Here is a 20,067-nt window from a genome sequence, read left to right as displayed (position 1 = left end):
ATGACAATTATACTGATTTCACATGATCAATTTGAACATACTCCTCCTAGACGGTTTGTCAGATTCATTTGAAATTTGGCAAACATTATGCCAAGATGTCGCTGATGTTAAATTGTGAAGGGATTTTTGAATGTTGTAATATATTTGATATGATTTTAATATCTCACCACATAAACAGGAAATGTGTCATAAATCACAGTGCATTGAATGAATGGTCTGAAACTTTTCAGGTTAATAGATATCATGATTATGATGATATCCAGACACCCAATGGGCCTGCCTGGCATAGCGCCACCACCTGGCCAAGCAAGATATGTGCCAGAAATGGAAAATGCCTTAAGTGATTGATCTGAAACTTTATAAAATATTGGATATCATTATTGTGATGATATTCACATGCGTAAATTCACAGGCCTAGCATAGCGCCACCTTCTGGCCAAGCAGGAAATGTGCCAGAAATGCTCTATGCTTTGAATAAATGGTCTGAAACTTTTCAGGTTAATAGATATTAAGATTATGATGATATCCAGACACCCAATGGGCCTGCCTGGCATAGCGCCACCACCTGGTCAAGCAGTAAATGTGTCAGAAATGGACAATGCCTTAAGTGATTGATCTGAAAGTTTACAAACATTTTGGATATCATTATTGTGATGATATTCACATGTGTAATTTTCATGCCTAACATAGCGCCACCATCTGGCCAACCAAAAAGTGTATCAGAAATGTTCTTTGTTTAAAATGAATGGTCTGAAATTTCTCAGGTTAATATATATTATGATTATGATGACACCCAATGGGCCTGCCTTGCATTACGCCCCCACCTGGCCAAGCGAGTAAATGTGGCAGAAAATAAAATACAAAAACAACTAGCACAAGCATTAAATATGTACATTTCACAAACGCACCACGTCGGTGCTTTGTTGGATTCCGACATGTCACGGGTTGCGGCCCGCAGGTGCTCGGGCCCGCCATTGCCGCTTGCGGCTATATTTATATTATTGTATCTCTTTAGTTCCCAAACAGTGGTATATGTTACACATACACACACACACATACTAATACATGTTTAAAGCCTCCTATGAGATGATATAGGCAATCAGATGGCAGTAGCCTATACAAATAATAATAAAAAAAGTTTCAGTTGGTAGGCGTCTAGCCTTCAGTAATCCTCTCGAAATGTGATTTCAGAAGTGATCCAAGCTGAAGTCTAGTGCGCTTTAGAGTAGAACCAATAATAACCATAATAAAAAAAACAGACAGACTGAAACAAGTCTATGCTAGGTCATTGTGATGGTGTAGAACAGATTCTTGAGGTGGCTTGTGGTGGTGCGCGCTGGGACAGATTACAATGTTTTTTTTTCTTTTCCGGTGAGCTAACAGTCAAGTGTACAGTGGGAACCCTTGGAGAAAAATAGCCTATCCACAGGAAGGAGCATATGCCATTTACAGAAGCATAACCAGCATGATGTAATTCCATTGCCCCTGACACAACAGAGAAAATGCTTTATTGTAGCTAGTGAAATTATAGATGATAATTTGGTGTTATTCACAGCTGTTGTTTTGTGGTATGATTGCTGACCAGTATTCAGACACTGTTGTCCATATAAAAGCAAACGCCAACACAGTCCATAGGCCTACACATAGCCTCAGGTATTCCTCCTTTGAGTATTTGAAGTGACAGATTGACATTGATAAGTAACCATTCCCTGACAAGACTAACATGCATATTACATGTGATAGTGTTATATGAAGAGTTCTGATAGCAATGCAAAATAGGGACTGATGTGGAAGAGGAACTAAAAGGTAAAGCTAGAAATGCAGAGCTGTTTGTTTAGTGAGACAATATCTGAATTTTCTGTTTCCTTGATGATTTGTGTATTTTTCCATGATATCTAGATTCCCTTAGATGTCTTACCAACAGGACTAAATAGACACACACAGGTGTCAGGCTAAGATCGCCATCTAGTGTATTTAAGCTTATTTTATTGTGTAGTCTGTATCAGCTTACCACACCACAGCAAAGAGTATAGAATTACCTCTATGGCTACTCTTTGACCACAGTCTATTCATATAATTGCTGGCACCATATTGGCCAGTATTTTGTATAGAAACATATTCATGGGTTTCATCAGGTCCCTTTCCACAGGTGTATTTAATAAAGCATCATGCAGTCAGCATTCATAATTTAGGTTCTTGGTTTTATAGCCTACACATGTGACCTGATGAAACCCATGAAAAGGCTATAGCCGGTTCCTTACTCGAAATGTATAATAGGGGTTTTAAATTCTTTAATCACGAGATTTGAACAGACAACCAAAACTGCACAGATAGACTATGAGAATGTCTTGTAACCCCCCCCCCCCCACACACACCCCCCCCCCCCCCCCCCCCACACACACACACACTTCCACGTTGCTCTGCGATTAAAGAGAGCAGTTTTCGATCTGAAATCTATTTTGACCCTCCTTTGATACCATACCAGAGTCAATTTTTTAACAATGGGAGGGGCTAAATGAACTGAATGCGTCCTCATTGAATGCACACATGTACACAAACAGCGAGCAGGCACTGTTTGGCTTCAGTGGACAGCTGAGATAGTGACGTGACGACAATAAGTGTTCCTCAGGATTACACATCTAATGTTTTAATGAACGTATAACCTACATGCAAGTTGCAGAATAACGGTAGCCTACCCTAGATTAGAATAACGCGAGACGCAAGCTAGCTAGCAGACAGACTCAGACTACCTAATTTTTGAAAGCAGTGAACACCACCACCACCACCTGTTGTCAGAGTTCAGCTTTGCTTGTCTGATCATGAGTTCAACATGCGCCTGTGACAGTTCGGAGGTAAAGTCTGAATAAAAGTAATTATGTTTGACTCTGAGTAGCCTGTTTGTGTACGACACGGTGTAGGTAGCCTAGATGCAGCTATTTCAAGCAGAACAAAGCATTTCACAGGCGCGCTCATGATTCCATGTTTTTTTTTTTTTTTACAATAACCCATTGTCAAAGAGACACTATGTGTAGAGACAGCTTACGGTTGATTTTTCTCTGCAGGGATCTAAGTTGTGGGGAGGGAGATTCGCTGGTGGTACGGATGCCATCATGGAAAAATTCAACGCCTCAATTGCATATGACCAAAGAATGTGGGACGCAGACATCAGGGGCAGCAAAGCATATGTTTTGGCGCTGCAGAAGGCTAACCTGGTGACAGAAGATGAGATGAGCCAGATTGTCTCTGGTCTGGATCAAGTGAGTTTCTATCTATTTGAGTTCCTTTAATGTGTTAAAACCAGTGCAGCTTTTGTTTCAGCTACTTCCTTGATACACATGATGTTGGTGTCGACTTGGTGGTGACACCTGTTGCACCAAATTCTGTGATCTGTCGAATTTTGTGACTCTAGAGGGCGGGGTGTTATTGGTGTCTACGAATGGTCTGAGCTGTACTGACACAGAGAAGAGGCAATTCTGTTATGTGTGTAATTCTCCTAATAAACTTTGTAAATCTTTGAAACATGGAACATTGACCGGGTGTGGGTGTATTGCTCTACAGGCCTGCCTGTGTATCTTCCTCTCTATACTATCTCTATAGAGCTAAAGCCTACCCCTCACCACTCCTGTGAACAGGTGGACTTCAGCAGGACAGGTCACATATTTTGATAGGCTACTGTCAAATTATGTGACTATAACTCTGCAGAAAAAAAAAATGCCCTGGAGGTCACAAACTGCCTCCTTAAGTTTGTATATCAGTTTGAGGTGCCAAAAAGGATATTCAGACAATGGGAATAATGTCAGTAAAGTGTTTGCTGATGTAAATGGCAATGTATAATATCAGTAAATTTCGGCAGAGTTACAGTGACATAATTTGACAGTAGCCTATCAAAATATGTGACCTGTCCTGCTGAAGTCCACCAAAAATGGATGACAGAAAGTAATGGCCCTTTCTCTGTTGTCCACAGGACAATGGTTGCATAAGCATGTGACTGCCCATTGAGCATTTGTTAGTTGCATTCACCAAACAATGCCTGTATTTTGAACATTGAATTTCAATCAGATTTGAGTGCTGGCTAAGAACATAGGCCTACATTATTGAAATTCTTGATATTAAAGAAAGATGACGGATGGCATAAAAAACATTTCCTACTGTCCTGTGCCTACTCAAACCATGCAGGTTCATGCAGAGTGGTCTCGGGGTTCCTTTCAAATTAAATCAGGAGATGAAGACATCCACACAGCTAATGAACGACGGCTTAAGGCAAGTCACATTCATACTGTCCGTATATACTAACTTCTGCTCTGCTGTGCCTTAACATGTTCATAGAGAACATTGATGGTGTACAGTGTAGTGTACTGTCAGTGTTTCCCATACATTGACTTATTTGTGGCGGCCCACCACAATATCAACATTGACCACCACAGAATGATTTTCCAGGTTGTACTAAATTATGCTTAAATCAGGTTAGCATCATAACCACGCTGTGCTAATTTGTTAAAAACTGTTGCATTCAAGTTAATTCTGCAAACCAACCACCACAAATGGAATTCAATTATCTGGGAAACACTTACTGTAGTCCTATTTTGCTCCCTGTCAGTTTTCTTTGTTCCCTAGTCTTAATATTTGCCATTATTACTTTGATTACATTCACACCACAAACAAGGAGAAATGAAATGTTACCTTGGTGAAGATTTAAACTCCAGTAATCCAGTGTTTCTATTACTGGAAGGAAAAAAAAAGATCTTGAGTTTTTTCCCCCTAAAGTGAGAAGCTCCCAATGCAACCCCTTGTTGCAGTCAGGTTTGTTCATGAGCTTTTTGGCTTTGTGTAGGAGCTGATTGGAGAAGCAGCAGGCAAGCTGCACACCGGGAGAAGTAGAAATGATCAGGTGAGTTTCAACAGTTTGCTGAATATTTAGTTTGAAGGTGGTAGTATCTCATAATAATTCAGGTGGAGTCAGTGGGGGTTTAGTGGAATAAGAGTGGAGAACACCATTGTTTGTTCTTTTTTGGTTATCTTAACAGGTTGTAACGGACATGAGACTATGGTTACGGGATGCCATAGGTATTGTGAAGGGTCATGCCTTACAGCTAATTACTGCCATGGTGGACAGGGCCTCCAGGTAAATATATTTTTCTTACCACGGCCACACACACACACACACGGTCACAGACACAGTCACAGACATAGTCACAGACACTCGTACATAAGTACATGCCATTTTCTTAACACACACACACACACACACACACACACATATGCATACCAGGTTAGAAATAGTAACGCACACAGATGCACATAATAGAGTCCTCTACTTTACATAATAGAAACACCTGCAGGATGCACATCAATATCTGCTTTGTAATTTGTGTGCTGCATGCATCCACCCTTTTGCCCATGTGTAGGGAGATAGACATTGTTTTCCCTGGGTACACACACATGCAGAGGGCTCAACCAATCAGATGGAGCCACTGGATTATGAGGTAAAGTGAGTTTCTGTTTTCCAAGAGACCTATTACAGAACAAAGACCCCAATTAGACAATACTAAACTGATTGATTAGTTCTGTGTAAACTTGACGTACAGTCCTTGACTTTATCGAAAGGTTGTTGATATTTTAATTCCACCGCCAATCACATACACCTTTGCGGTCCATGCCACTGGAGCAACATTGTTCATAGGCTGGTGTATAGTGCCATGGGTTGGTCCAAGTGGCATGGTTTGGTCCCATTTAAAGAGCCCGGACTGAGCTAGAACAATTGTTTTGTACACACTGGTGGAGACTTTCAGAATGAGGAGAACTGAAAAAAATTGTAATGGATTGTAATCAAGGCACCTTTATATATTAATGACGCCAGGTACATATTCGATTTGCCATGTAGTTTGTTGAGTACTTTGTCTTGTCAAGTCTTGTGATTATAATTGCTGTCTCCCCCTTTCTCTGTCTGTCTGTGCATTTCATTTCAGCCATGTAGTGGCCTTGAGTAGAGATGTGGAGAAACTCGATGAAATGCGCCGGCGAGTTAATGTACTGCCTCTTGGAAGGTACCCCTTTATCTTTGGGTTGGCACTTAGTTGCCACTCCAAATTCACTTATAAAAAAAGATCAGCTCTTGTTTCTTGTCGTCCTAATCTTTCACAGTTCTATATTGATGACCGAGTTTTTCAATTCCAAGTGCCTTTAAACCACTCTTAGACCACACAGAAATTGAAATGCCTGCTGAGCATTCTGGTCAAGTACATGTAGATTTTTAACTACAATATATTTTCTTTTCTTAGCTTTAGTGACCTCTTTCTTTTGACTTCTTTCTGTTTACAGTGGCGCCATAGCAGGGAATCCATTCAACATTGATCGCAAACTCCTTTGTAAAGGTTCTCAATTATAGTATCCTCACACTTGTAGTGCAGCCCATTTTACAGTCTACAGACTATAAGACTTGGATTTTTCTCTGTGACAAAAAAATAGATATGTACTCTCTGGAGATATATACTGTAACGGTCTCTGTCTTTTTCTGTATAGAACTGGCCTTTGATTCAGTCAGTATCAACAGCATGGATGCTACAGCAGAAAGAGATTTTGTTGGTATGTATTTTCCACTTTCTTATACACAGAGGATAAGACAATTTGATATCATTGTTTTCTATACTGCATATGGCCATATGTGTGTGTGTTTTTGTGTGTGTGTGTGTACAGCTGAGTTCCTCTTCTGGGCATCTTTAAATCTCACCCACCTCAGTAAGATGGCAGAAGACCTAATTATCTACAGCACCAAAGAGTTCTCCTTCGTTGCACTGTCCGATGCTTACAGGTAACACATGAACAATGAACAGACACACGCACACACACATACATACACACACACACACACACACACCTACAACTAAGACCAGATCACAAAGTTTTTGATGATGATTCCAATGTCCAAAAAGCTGCTTGTTGACTGTCCCGTGCTCTGGCGTGCGCTCCCTGTGTCGTGTGTCCAGTGTGTGCTTTGGGTAGTGTGGACCCTTTCAAGAGAGTTCCATTATCAGCATCATAGTTGGCCCCACAAGGCTTCCTTTTTAACATTCCATATGTTATCTTAATGCAGAGGAAGTAGATTGGGGCCCAAATAGAACGTTCAAGCATTGTTTTTGTTTTTATTGTTGAAAGGTGACCTAAATTTGATGATGATGATGCAGAAGACTGATTGGATAAGGCCTATATGCTCCCTGTGTCGTGTGTCCAGTGTGTGCTTTGGGTAGTGTAGCAGTTAGAGCTCTGTGCTTGTGTGTTTGTGGCCCGAGCAGCACCGGTAGCAGCCTGATGCCCCAGAAGAAGAATGCCGACAGCCTGGAGCTTATTCGCAGCAAGGCTGGACGCGTCTTCGGAAGAGTAAGGAACTATGAACCCTAGTTTGTAGGACGATGTGGAGACGTTTGAGTGTTGCACATAAAGCTTCTTGAGAGAAGGGATGTTTGTGATTTTTTTCCCACCATCTGTGGAAGAAATACAGAAGCACTATGCTTGCACAGCTGATCTGGGTTCCGTTTCTCAGGAAAATCTTGCTTAAGAGGAACGCAGACCTCCAAATATTGTTTGTTATTTGAGACCATCCCCAAACCAAGACACTCACACAAATACAGAGAAGCTTCAGTGTTTTCATCATTCATAATAAGTGGACAATGTAGTATCTTGTGCCAGTGACTGGTTGTTAGTTTGAGAATCAAAACATGTGCCATGTTTGCCAAATGGTGTACATGTGACTTATCAGGAAATGTGGATCTCCGATTTACCACAACCTTTGACTTACCAAACACTTTTTGCCTCAGTGTGCAGGTTTCCTTATGACATTGAAGGGCCTGCCCAGCACCTACAATAAAGACTTACAGGTGAGGAATGTCAGCATATCCTGTAGGAATGTATGGAGATTGAGACCGGTGTGGTTGTTATGAGACAGATTTGTGAGGATTTAAGAATGGAAATTAATTCGGCCTCATTCATGTCTTAGTCACTGGGTTTGTCTGTTGAGTGTTAGTTGCTAGAATAACTCCTGTAACTAATAACTAATGTAATTGCAGCTCATATGGAATATGTATACCAGTATACATATGCCATTAAATGGCCCTGAAAGGCATAATTCACATGTAGTATTATAATAGTGCTCCATTTCCTTTACATCCTACAGGAGGATAAGGAAGCCATGTTTGATGTGTATGACACCATTGAAGCTGTTCTCCAGATCGCCACAGGTGTAATGGCCACACTGACGGTAAGGGGTCAGGCTGACCTTTCATCCCGATTCCTTTGTCCCTCACTGTGGGCACCAGCTCATTATGATGCCTTCACAGGTGGCTATGGCTCTGACATATTTATTTGTTCTTAATTGTTCTTCACAGGTGAATAGCAGTGAAATGAACGCTGCTCTAAGTCCAGACATGCTGGCCACTGACCTAGCCTACTACCTGGTCAGAAAAGGGGTAGGGTTCTTTCTCGGTTTATTTTCTTATTCCTGTTCCTTCCTTCCTTCTTTCCTCCTTGTTAATGATTGACCTGGTGTTTCTTGTTTGCCTCAGGTGCCTTTCAGACAGGCTCATGGATGCTCTGGGAAGGCTGTAGCTCTCGCTGAGTCCAAAAAAGTCCCACTTAATGAACTTACTCTGGAAGACCTGAACACCGCCAGGTCAGCAGACTCAATACACACACAGACACACAGACACACACACACACACACACACACACATTAGTCTCATTGTTCCAGACCTGCTGACATTGCTCTGGTTTCCCTTCTCCTTTTCTTCTCTCTCTCTCTCTCTCTCTAGCCCGCTCTTTGACAGTGATGTGTCCTCTGTGTGGGACTACAGCAGCAGTGTGGAGCAGTACAGTGCCATAGGTGGCACTGCCAAGAGCAGTGTGTTGGCACAGATAGACCACATGAAAACCTGGCTGGAAAAATACAAGCAGTAATGCACCCTGCCTTGCTATAATGAACACACACACCACTTATATAATGTGCCTTTATAAACCCAAACACACACCTAAAGATAATAAGAGGCTTTGTGCTGAGGTGATTTCTGGCTGCTATGTGAAGAGTACAAAATAATAATAATACTGTTACAAGATTTAATGCACTCTAGTCTTAAAGGAAAGTTGTTGAAAGTGCAATGTAAACTTTTGCGTCCCAAGTTTCAGAGTTCTGATTGTTAAGTTACGGTTTTACTGGATTTGTTGATTCTTTGCACCTGTGCTTATATTTAGTATCAAAAACATTTAGATTGACAAGTTTATGCTGCAAATAAAACACTGAAGTCTTGCATTACACTAATGTCTTGCTTTATTAGTTAGTAATATCAGTGCCTGTCGAATATTGATGGAGCATTGTTTATTTTATTTCTATGAGATTCCTGTCTATTTAGAACGTAATTGAGAATATATGAAATTCAACCTCAAGAGAGCTTACAATTACATCAACTGTGATTGTGCCTTTAACTGGTGATCCGGCCTCTAAGTCTGGAGGATTTCCGCCTTTTTCCCTTGCTCTGATGGCATCACACACAATTTCCGCAACTCATTACCGCTAGGAAAAGGGGCAAACAGTATCCCAGAAAATAAATAAATAAATCATTCCCATCTCATTCAGATAACCCTAATAAGGTGACCGAACAACCAAATACCACACAGAAGCAGACATGGACCATCTGGTCATTAGCAGATAATGCATCTGCTCTGGAACGGAAACGACAGGAAAGATAGAGAGTATTTCATGTTCGCTCAGAGCGCACAATACAAGCTAACAGATACAAGGACAGAGCACAGACAGAAGGCAGACACTGAGAGAACTGGGACAGCAGAGTCTGTCGGAGCTAGAAGCTCATCTGGCAAGGGTGAGGACCTGGACACCACTCTGCCGTTGAGCTGCTGAGCAGGCCTGAAGATGTTGGTCATGGGCTTCCCAGTCCAGTACCATACCTCCCCAGCCACTTCTACCAGCTGAGAAGGAGAGGAGAGGAGAATTACACTGACAATACTTGCTAAATGTTTTTGTTTATGGTTCTTAACAGACTTCCAATGACATCAATACATACGTATTAACACTAAAATGAGTTTACAGTAGTCATATGGCCAAAATAAACAAACTTATTATTAGACTTTAATTCTAGAAGTAGAATTAACAGATTAACTACAATAACCATTTTAACATACAAAGTATATACAGTATACAGTATTTCTAAAAAAAAATATTCTCAATTTGGAACAAAAGATTCCATACTGACTGCTGTAGTGTGTGCCTTGATGGGATCATGGTGTCTTACTTGTCTGTGACTGGCTGGCAGTGTCCTGTGGAATATGGTCCAGATAACGGCCTCGTTGCAGGCAGGGGTGGTCATGGACCCAGAGTAGCGGTAGTAGGCCAAAAGCTCATGGGCCGGAGGAATGATGTCACTCATTTTGAAGGCTGCCACTGAGCTGGTGTTTCCTGTAGCCACCAGAGCACAGGAGAAATTAATCAAGAGCACACATTAACTTCTTACCTTAAATAAATAGTTCAAGAACAAATGATCAGTGAATCTGATATCAGAAACATTTGTTGAGAACTTCATTAATGTCTGGACTGTTTAAACCCAGCTCTGTCTTAAAAATGCCCTCATTTAAATGCTGGGCAAAGAGCAGTCAGTGTGTAAGCAAATTTCTCAATGAAATTGATTCGTGTGGCGTGAGACAGCTTTTAGCTGACCCACTGTCGCTTAGGATCTTTCTCATGGTATTAAATTTGCAAAAAGATTTTGCATATTGTTAAGCAAGCTCTAATTAGACTTTATACTTTGCTCTTATTTAAATAAGGGCCTAACTGTCTGACAGTTTTCCTAAGTCACCCAAGCTCACCAATGAAGCGTACTCTCCTCAGAGCTTCTAGCACCGTATCAAAGTGAGGGTTGTCCTCCTGTGATGCCTAGAGAGGACACGAGGAAGTTGGTCATGATTTTAACGGAAGCTATAGTCAAAGCAGGGGCATGTAAAATCAAGAGAGCAGCACCTCAAAGAAGAAGCCAAGCACGGCTATTCCAGCGCGGTCACTTTCAGCCTCTTCCAGAGACTGGTACTCTTCTTTGATGTAGACAATGTGGAGCTTCAGGGATGAAAACACAGAGAGATACATACACACATGTACACAGAGGACAATTTAATACCGACGATGGAGCATGGTGTGCATACAGTACTTTTCCATTAGCCTAAAGACAATCCAAACAACTGCAGTATTAAAAAAAGAATCAAAGAATTGAGGCACTACTGTATGAAAAATATAAATCCTTAATTAAATACTGGCTATATGCCTACACGTTTCAACTTTTACTCTTCATCAGGGCATCAACTGCAGCATTGTTCCAGCTGTTCTCTGCATTGAGACGAATGCGAGCTGAGCTAACCTCCATGGGGTAGCGCTCTCCATCCACCGTGTGCTCCGAGCCAGGCCCAGCATTCACGCCCCAGTGCAGGTGAAACTGCAGCGCCTTATACACACTGGGCAGGCCCCCTCCGTGGATCCTCATAGATTGTGGCAGAGCAAAATGAGCTGAAATAACAATATCACACTAAATCATCATCACACTAAATTATTTATTTTATTTAAGGATATTGGAAAGTAAGTAGTAGCCTAAAATGTATTTTTATTTTATAGCACGTTTATACACAGCTTACACCAGGCACGGCGCTACGGGTGGGCCTGGATGGGCCTAGGCCCACCCACTTTTCAACCCAAAACTTTTCTTAAAAATAAAAAAAAAACTTTTAATATATTTTAATTTGGTCAAGAATGATTAAAAAGCGGCAAATAATCCCATAATCTGTGCTAGTGTGCAAACTGGTGATGTTTCTGTGCAAGTTCAGCAGTGCCAGATACATTAGGTTCTGGGTCGGATCTAGCTTGTCGGTATGCTAGGCTAGCTCCAAGTGATCTGAAAGTGTGAAAATAATGCTGCAACAGTCGTTGTTTAGGTACCTTAAACGTGCACAAACGGTCTCGTTGTATCGCTGCAACCAGGAGATGAAGGATAGCTGAGATCCATAACACCTAGCACATCTCTATGGCTTAATAATGGCTTCTGAATTTTTTTTTTTTTTTGCAATGCAGCTTGTTGATATTGTGATCGTTGATCCGATTTGCATTAAAGGGCCTAATGGGTGTGATTGATCTTTATGAGCTCTCTTGGAGCATGTTTTACATGACAGATGACGTTGTCAATGAACAAGTTCTGTGCCCGAGGGGTAGGCCTAGTAGCCAGCTGATTTTGCCAGGGCTTCAGCCCCGAATGTATTTTGTACAGTTGACTAACAAATATGAAACCATTATTCCGATCGCGCATTGAAACTTTGAGATGAGATGGACGTATTTAACATACAAGCATACAAGCGGACACGGGTGAACTCACTCTTCTTCATGCAGCAGATTGAACATGAACGTTACCTTCCATAACACATAATTTGGAATGTAGGCTACGTGCGCGCGCGAGGTTGGGCATGTCATTGTTTGCATTTAATATTTGGTATAGGCCTACGTTACAAGGAAATCATGAAGTCATCAATAACAAGGTGGTGGTGGAGTTATCCTGTTCTCGTCATTTAGACTAGCCTACAAATTCAGGTTTGTTATCAGCCTCTAGCCTACAGTCTGGAGCTGGCCAAACAGTGGTGGCCTGCTTTGCCTAGTTGTAAAATCGAATGAGTGAGTCTTCAATGTTCCCTTCTCCCTAAGCTAAGCATAACAAACCATATAATGCATATTGCTATTTAAAAGCCACTCTGCTAGGTGGCTATATTCATGGGTTTCATCAGGTCCCTTTCCACAGGTGTATAAAATCAAGCACCTTGATTATCAATGCAGACTGCATGGTACTTGATTAATACACCTGTGGAAAGGGACCTGATGAAACCCATGAATAGGCTAGTTCGTTTCTAGCAAACAGAAAATGTCAAGATAGCTAAATGTCATTACATCCTCTAATTGTCAAAATTTTATTGTCCATAATATTTAATAAATGTGGTGCAAATGAGGCTTGAGTCAGTGGATTTATTTATGAAAAGTGAGCAGCAAGTCAGGCAAAATGGGAATTATGAAAACCGTTTAGACTCTATGGGCTAAGCCCCGAATGTTTTCAACTGCCCTGCATATTGATTGAAACGGTCGGGCAGTGTGATTGATCTGTATTGTTGAAAACCTAAAACAAATGAAATATTCGACTTCATGTTATACAAGCAGAACTAAACTATGTTTGGGGGAAATATTAGATTCCCACTTTTACAGCCTATAGGCCTTAGGTCTATTCGAGAGATGCGCTAAAGCACAGCTTTATGGTGCGTAATGGAGATTCCAAAGCGCTCTTATTTGGTCAGAACCAAGGACAGTGATCGAGGATAGGTACGTCCGTCCTTTTTACAATGCAACAAACTATTTAAAGAGCATCAAGCTATTCAAATCTCTATTATGTAAGCACAAATAATATAACAGTATATTCGTCAGTCATTTTTATTAGGTTAAACAGTGATTTGATAAAGTTTTTTTTAAGGCCCACCCACAATTGGTCTGGCCCATCCAAAACTGGAATCCTGGCGCCGTGCCTAGCTTACACTGACCAAAGTGCTGACTTTGACTTTACGTAAGGGATAATGGACGACACGGTGGTGGTAATCGAGGTTGTAAAACGGGCCCGACGCGAAGCGGAGTGCATTACTTCTGTGAACAGACCACCGTGGAGTCCATTATCCCGCTTATTCCACTGTTGCCACTTGCGTTGTGTTCATTTCCTGTTACAATTTAAACGTTTTAATCGCTAAAACTGTCTTGTTTGTAGAACTAATTTCTTCCGACACATATCAACTAATTTCTCAACTCACAGGACAAACTGCCGTTACTAGTTCTAAATGGATGGTTGCGGCCAAAGGCCAGTCGTTAGTTCTATCTCTCCCGTTGTCAAGCGGGCGTAGGCCTATCCCAAGATTCTGATGAACTTTAGCTTTGAAACATCGCTTTTACTTAGCCTGCTGTCATCCATCTAGCTAAAAGCCACCTCCGTCATATGCTACAATGTTGCAATGTTCTGAACGTCTGCATTTTACAGCTCGGATGCAACGTGACAGTTAATTTAAACTTCACAACGAGTTCGGCGAATTATATACAAGTGTGATAAAAAATGGATCTACTTCATAGGTGTGCAGATAACATACGGTTAATGGTCGTTCTAAATTACGTAGGACAATGGGAAATTCAACCAAGCAGTGGACCCTTTCAACAATAAAAACAAAAACAATGCTTGAACGTTCTATTTTGTTCCCAATCTATGGAATGTTAAAACGGAAGCCTTGTAAGGCCAACTATGATGCTGATAATGGAACTCTCTTAAAAAGGGTCTATACACGTATAATGAGATGGTTATGGTTATGGATTTAGCAGACGCCTTTGTCCAAAGCGACACATAAATACAAAACAACATAATAATATTTAAAACTGAACAGGGAACAGATTAGAATGTAGGTCAAATATAGTAAGGAGAATAGTTATAGTACACAATAATATCAATTCAATCAATAGCCTAATAAAAAAGCAATGGAAAAAAAAGGGGAAAGGCAATAATAAAACAATAATGTCCATTCAATCAATAATATAAAAACAATGACATGCTAAGACTACATTAATAATAAACAATAATGTCAAATTAATTAACAGCCCAATTAAAATAAAACAACATTATACAAACCATAACACATAAGCGCTTAAACAACTAAGTATATGTTGAATAGGAATGTCTTTAGACCCCTCTTAAACGACCCAAAACTACCACAGTATAGGAATCATGAATCTTGAATGTACATTCATCAGGCCCACATCTGAAGAACAGATATAGAGAAAACACTTGAAATCACCTGAGTGTCCGAGGTGATCCACTGTGATGTTGCTGATGTAATCATGCCCATCGAAAACGAATGGGCCCAGGGCTGGGTCATACTGAACTGTGCTAGTGACTATGTTAATGGGAGACTGTCTCTGCCCTCCACATTCAGGGAACATTTGGAACCACTTTCCCGGCTCTGACAATGACAAAGACAATGGCAACAACAACAACATCAGATCAGATAGGGGTTGGCATTAAAATAAACATAAAAAGAAAACATCTACTGGTAATAGCATAATAGACCACAGATAAACAGGAGACAGGGACCACTTTTATTATTCCCTTCAAGTTGATACGTTATGGAAGCCAAACTTAAATACACAAATCTTGCTATACATTTACTTCACCATGCCACTGACCTACTGATGCATTTGACACTTACCCTCGCATGCGTCATCACATGAGTACTGGCTGTGGTAGCACCAGGGCCGAGTTGTATGGTACTGACCTGGAACACACACACACACACACACACACACACACACACACACACACACACACATACACACAAACACATACACACACACAAGCATGCAAGCCGTGTGACTGTCATGGGTCACAGGAGTCCCTTTTAGCAAAATAACACTTGTGTGGTCATTAACTGGCACATTTATTTATTTTTCAGGCCTTTTGAGACACGGCCTGATAATCTTGCCGTCGGCAACATTTCCACTTGACCTTACAATGAGGTGTCACTGACGTAGCAACGCAGTATAGGAACACTACACCCTCCCAGTCATAGGCCCCCTATTACCATCACCAGGCCCCTCCATTCATAAGTTGGTGTCTTCCCCAGCTGTATGAGGAGGTTTGTTTATTGATCTATTTGTTTGTGTTTGACTTCCACTCTTCTTTTCTTTGTAGCTTGAATGTCAAACCCATTTGTAAGTCGTCACTTTGGATTAAAGAATCAGCTAAATTAATAAAAGTAAAGGTAAATGTTTTTTTCAAAACTGCTCATCTGGTTGCTTTTTTATGTTTTTTGCTCAAGCTGTTGTTCAATCTCGAGTGCATGTAGTGTAAGCACACTGGTTTGTAGCCCTACACAATGACTATACTGTAAGAGACAATAAGGGTCATTTTGGACACCTGATTCTTAAATAAACAGAGCGTCAATTCATTTGATGACAACCTTGACACCCTTTTTTGACAAAGAGACCTGAGCCTTTCAGGTAAAGGTGAGTTTTAACAAAGGCCTGTTGTAGAGTCTAAACTCTCAGCTTAATGATCTAAGAAACATTAATAGACCATTAACAGCTTGACTGTTTATTCAACACTGAATACCACTGACAAGAGGACAAGGACAAAATATACCACACTGTAAAACCCGACAAGTTAATTGAACTCAAAAAAATTGGTGAAACCGATTACACAAAAAAATTTAAGTAATAGTAACTCGGTTTTGCTAAGTCAAAGAAACTTACCTTTTTTAATTAGTCTTCACTAGCAAATTTTGAGTGTGTTCAACAAGGTTTTTTTAAGTTAAAGAAACATCAACTACATGAGTTCACGGTAATTAATAAAATTAAGCTTAGATAGCTTAATTGGATTTATTGATGTCAGCCTGAAATATTTCATTTTGCTTCAACCAATTCTTTAAATTAAATTTAAAACTTAAAAGTTTTAATTTCCAGAAAGTTGAACAAACTTGTCAATTTTGATTAGTTTCAACTAAGGACTTGAAAGAAAATTATTAAAAAGGTTGACAAAGGCCAGTGAAATTCTTCTTAATCTTTTATTTTCATGTAAACCATGGAAACAAATACAGGTTGGAGTTCAGAACAGGGCTGTAGTGGAGGCTAAATTCAAATAAACACAGTTTAGATCAAGGGCATAAAGACTAGATAGATAGATAGATCGATAGACAGATAGATAGATAGATAGATAGATAGATACTATCTATCTAGATAGATAGATAGATAGATAGATACTTTATGACAAATGCCTGACCAATGCTAGGAAATTCAACAATCATTTCAATCCAAAACAACAGGAGTCTTCTTTGGGCAGAGGGATGCATTTGCACTGTTCGTGCTGATCAGAATGAGTTCAACAGTAAGGTCCTCAATATCTGGGAACTCCGATTGAGAGACCTGAAGAAATGAACAAAGAACAATTGTGTGTTAATTGAATATCTAATAGGCATTACATGTCAAGTGATACCATGTCATATTAAGTTTAACATTTTATCTTCAAACTTTTCCAGGGCAGTTGCATTATTGAAATAATTACTTGAAATAATACTAAGTAACTTCCCTGGAGTTTCTTGGTGAAAAAACAAACAGAAAAACAAAAGCTTGAAATGTAACTCCAGCGTTATTCGACACATAGCCCTGTTGTTCGAGGTCACGGCTGTTCGTAAGAATAAAATTAAAAGAATTAAAAAAATTGGTGCAACATAGACTGAGTAGTGGCCCAGCAGCTATTGATAACCTACCAGGGAATTTGGCTTTAGTTTCAGTTCAGTTCAAATGCCTTGTTAGGTTAGTTTAAAGGGGTGGTTCAGGATTTTGGACATAGGACCTCATTTCCAAGTTACCAAGTGTGATATTACATTAATACACAGGATTAGGTGTTATAATCCCTTGTGCCAAGATCCAAGATAAAAACACAAGTTGGAGACCGTTTTCAACACGTTTCATCCAGTCCTTCTAGTTGCAGAGTTCGCAGGTGCTAGGCTGGCGCGAGTCAACAGTATGTGTAAGCCTGCCACTAAAAACAGTCTTACCCACTCCATAGTACACCGAGGCAAATAAATATAACGCCTGAATAGACGAGGACTGGGTGAAACGTGTTAAAAACGGTCTCCACTGATAAATAACACACTTGCTAACTTGGAAATTAGGTCCTATGTCCAAAATCCTGAACCACCCATTTAAGCTGCTGGACCAGTATTTGCTTTATGTTGTATACTCAATTTTCTCATTGTTTTTCATTCTAATAGCATGCGTTGACCTCGAAACAACAGGCCATGGGTCGCTTAATGCCACAGTTACGCTTTAACTGTCATGTCAATAGAAAACATACTTACTTACATCCCATGTCTTTAGAAAAGTGGCATCATCCTCATGGAGGTAGAAAGGAAGGCCACGGAGCGCCACAGCACATCGGATATTTACATCTGAGGATCCCTGCATGAGAAAACAAGCCAGTTAATAACTACAAAATGCAATTCAATAGGATTACCTTTCTTTGATAGTACAGCTTCTGAAACCAAAGCATTCTTTTTATCTTAAGTCCATGGAGGAGTTGTAATCTACAAGACCTCTGCTTTCAAAGGGGGTCAAGCACTCTTAGTATGTGGAAACAGGGCCATTGTTAGTAGGCGGTGTGCAATTTCGAGCAAAAACTCAAAATAGGGGGGTAAGTGTAAAGATTTAAAACACATTTGGTCAGAACCACACATGAAATGAATCTATTCCAAGTATTTGTACAAAAGAAATGCTTACCTGGGATTCCAACATGATTGCAGGCCACCACCGAACCAATAGGGAACCAATAGGCTATGTCTGCGGGGAAGGACGTCTGATATGATCTCCTTCCTTCTCAATGCCAATGTTGTTTGCATCAACTTCTGAATCTGTGAATTGAAGGACGAATACACATTTGAACATACTGACAATCTCTATTAGGACAATCCACCATCTCATGATGTCGGTTTAAATGCCACTTTAAATGCATCCTTAAATGGCCGAGAACAGTTTGCACATTAAATGGTTGTTTTCAACTACACAGCTGACATGCGAATAATACACATTCTGACTGAGCATGAACTGTGTGTGACCGTGTCAAATGAATTTAGGCTACTGACTTAAATGTGCAGACAGTCAGTAACATGACAGTGGACTAACGTTAATGGAGGAAACATTGCTAACATGCTGTAAACGATAATGTTGCAGGACCTGTGCCCTGTTATCAAGCAGTGCACCACAAAGCTTGCACTTCCAAGCTATTGTGTTAAATAGTGCTAACGGGGGTTAATTAGTTCATATTTTTAGTACTCACATTGGCAAATTGAGTTAGATCGCTGGCTGATCCAGCAAGTGCTGGCATACAGCAGCCAAATTCTTAGCTGCTAGTGCTAGCTAGTTCTAACCGGATAAAGTTACGTCACGTAGCCTAAGACAATATTTTCAAACATTCGGGTTTTTAAACAATATGATAAAGGACGTGCTTTAGGGTCAACATGCACCTCACTTTTCCACTTACGTTTAATTGCGGTTTTTCTCTCTTCTCGTCGTCTCCTCTCTCGTTGTCTATTTTCACTGCTCTTGTTCTCGTCTCTTGTCATCTGGTGGTCGACCGTTGGCGGCGTCGCTTGTCACTCGGCGTTGGTGCTGTACACAAGGTCCACGTATGGCAGAAGATCCGCCTACAAATTTGCTACAATTTGCGAAGTTTCCCACGCTTTCTATTTTTTCAAATTACTTGAAGCGGATGAGTGCTGTCAACTTAAAAGTTCAAATGTGTTCAAGTAACACAGACGATTAGAGTACTATTAACTTTTTTTCATTTTTGAGTGTTTACAAATCAAAAACATTGTTTTACTTGTACTGTTCGGTTTTACAGTGCATAACCTCAGCAACAATTTTCACATTATATGTTGCTAGCTGCTTATGTATGTGTATATATTTTTGTCCAACAAGTTGTTTTTTTGATCCATGCCTATACTAATAATAATCGATAGTTCAAGCAAAGAAACATATACATTCAAAGACATAATATAGGTCCAAAGACGTAATATAGAACGTAATATAGGTCCCTATTTTCCAGTAGCATGCTGTAAAGTATTCAGTATTAGCTATTAGCCCTTAGAACCCTAAGCTGTTTTTAGGGCATTTGCACTACCTTTATTCATAAGGATTTATTCTGGTCATTGTAAGTGCCACACACACATATTATATATTGTTTTTTTCAGCAGAGTCTAGGCTATTCAGATCATTTCATGTATTAGTACTAGCATTGATTTTATTTAGATTTTTAAAGAATTAAAATATAAAAAGCGTATTATAAAATGTCTTATATTTCAACATGTATCTTACCTCAGCAAGCTCATAGCTCTACATGCATCATGTGTGTGTAGGGCAGACTGTCCTGAATCGGGCAATATAATTGCCATGTTGGAGGGATACTCTGGGGCTGA

At 40.2% G+C, this 20,067-nt stretch overlaps 2 protein-coding genes and 1 long non-coding RNA gene across 3 annotated transcripts; 1 reads left to right on the top strand and 2 right to left on the bottom strand.

Annotated features, from left to right (window-relative positions):
- Positions 1-2,534: 2,534 nt before the first annotated feature.
- Positions 2,535-9,298, top strand: asl (argininosuccinate lyase). The gene is made up of 16 exons (XM_076274460.1): positions 2,535-2,852; positions 3,063-3,257; positions 4,177-4,260; positions 4,832-4,888; positions 5,025-5,122; positions 5,406-5,483; positions 5,967-6,044; positions 6,319-6,371; positions 6,520-6,582; positions 6,694-6,808; positions 7,290-7,374; positions 7,812-7,871; positions 8,168-8,251; positions 8,379-8,459; positions 8,556-8,662; positions 8,802-9,298. Exons 1-16 carry the CDS (start codon positions 2,820-2,822, stop codon positions 8,944-8,946), a joined length of 1,416 nt encoding a protein of 471 aa, XP_076130575.1. The 5' UTR covers positions 2,535-2,819; the 3' UTR covers positions 8,947-9,298.
- Positions 9,299-9,350: 52 nt separating this feature from the next.
- Positions 9,351-15,051, bottom strand: ca4c (carbonic anhydrase IV c). The gene is made up of 6 exons (XM_076274461.1): positions 14,896-15,051; positions 11,406-11,551; positions 11,015-11,107; positions 10,864-10,930; positions 10,293-10,456; positions 9,351-9,969 (listed from the first exon to the last, which is right to left on the bottom strand). The coding sequence occupies exons 1-6, from the start codon at positions 15,038-15,040 to the stop codon at positions 9,751-9,753; spliced, it is 834 nt and encodes a 277-aa protein (XP_076130576.1). The 5' UTR covers positions 15,041-15,051; the 3' UTR covers positions 9,351-9,750.
- Positions 15,052-17,191: 2,140 nt separating this feature from the next.
- On the bottom strand, positions 17,192-19,346 carry LOC143111527 (uncharacterized). The gene is made up of 3 exons (XR_012984539.1): positions 19,134-19,346; positions 18,374-18,504; positions 17,192-18,055 (listed from the first exon to the last, which is right to left on the bottom strand). It is a non-coding gene; the product is annotated as an uncharacterized LOC143111527 (long non-coding RNA).
- Between the last annotated feature and the right edge of the window lie 721 nt (positions 19,347-20,067).

The sequence above is a fragment of the Alosa pseudoharengus genome, unplaced genomic scaffold (assembly GCF_046254945.1).
Source record: "Alosa pseudoharengus isolate Yale_2024_CS ecotype anadromous, Long Island Sound unplaced genomic scaffold, YU_APseudo_1.1 YU_APseudo_1.1_scf_8, whole genome shotgun sequence".
Taxonomy (NCBI): Eukaryota; Metazoa; Chordata; class Actinopteri; order Clupeiformes; family Clupeidae; genus Alosa; species Alosa pseudoharengus.
Note: the sequence above shows the minus strand (reverse complement) of the source record. Positions and strands in the feature narration are given on the sequence as shown.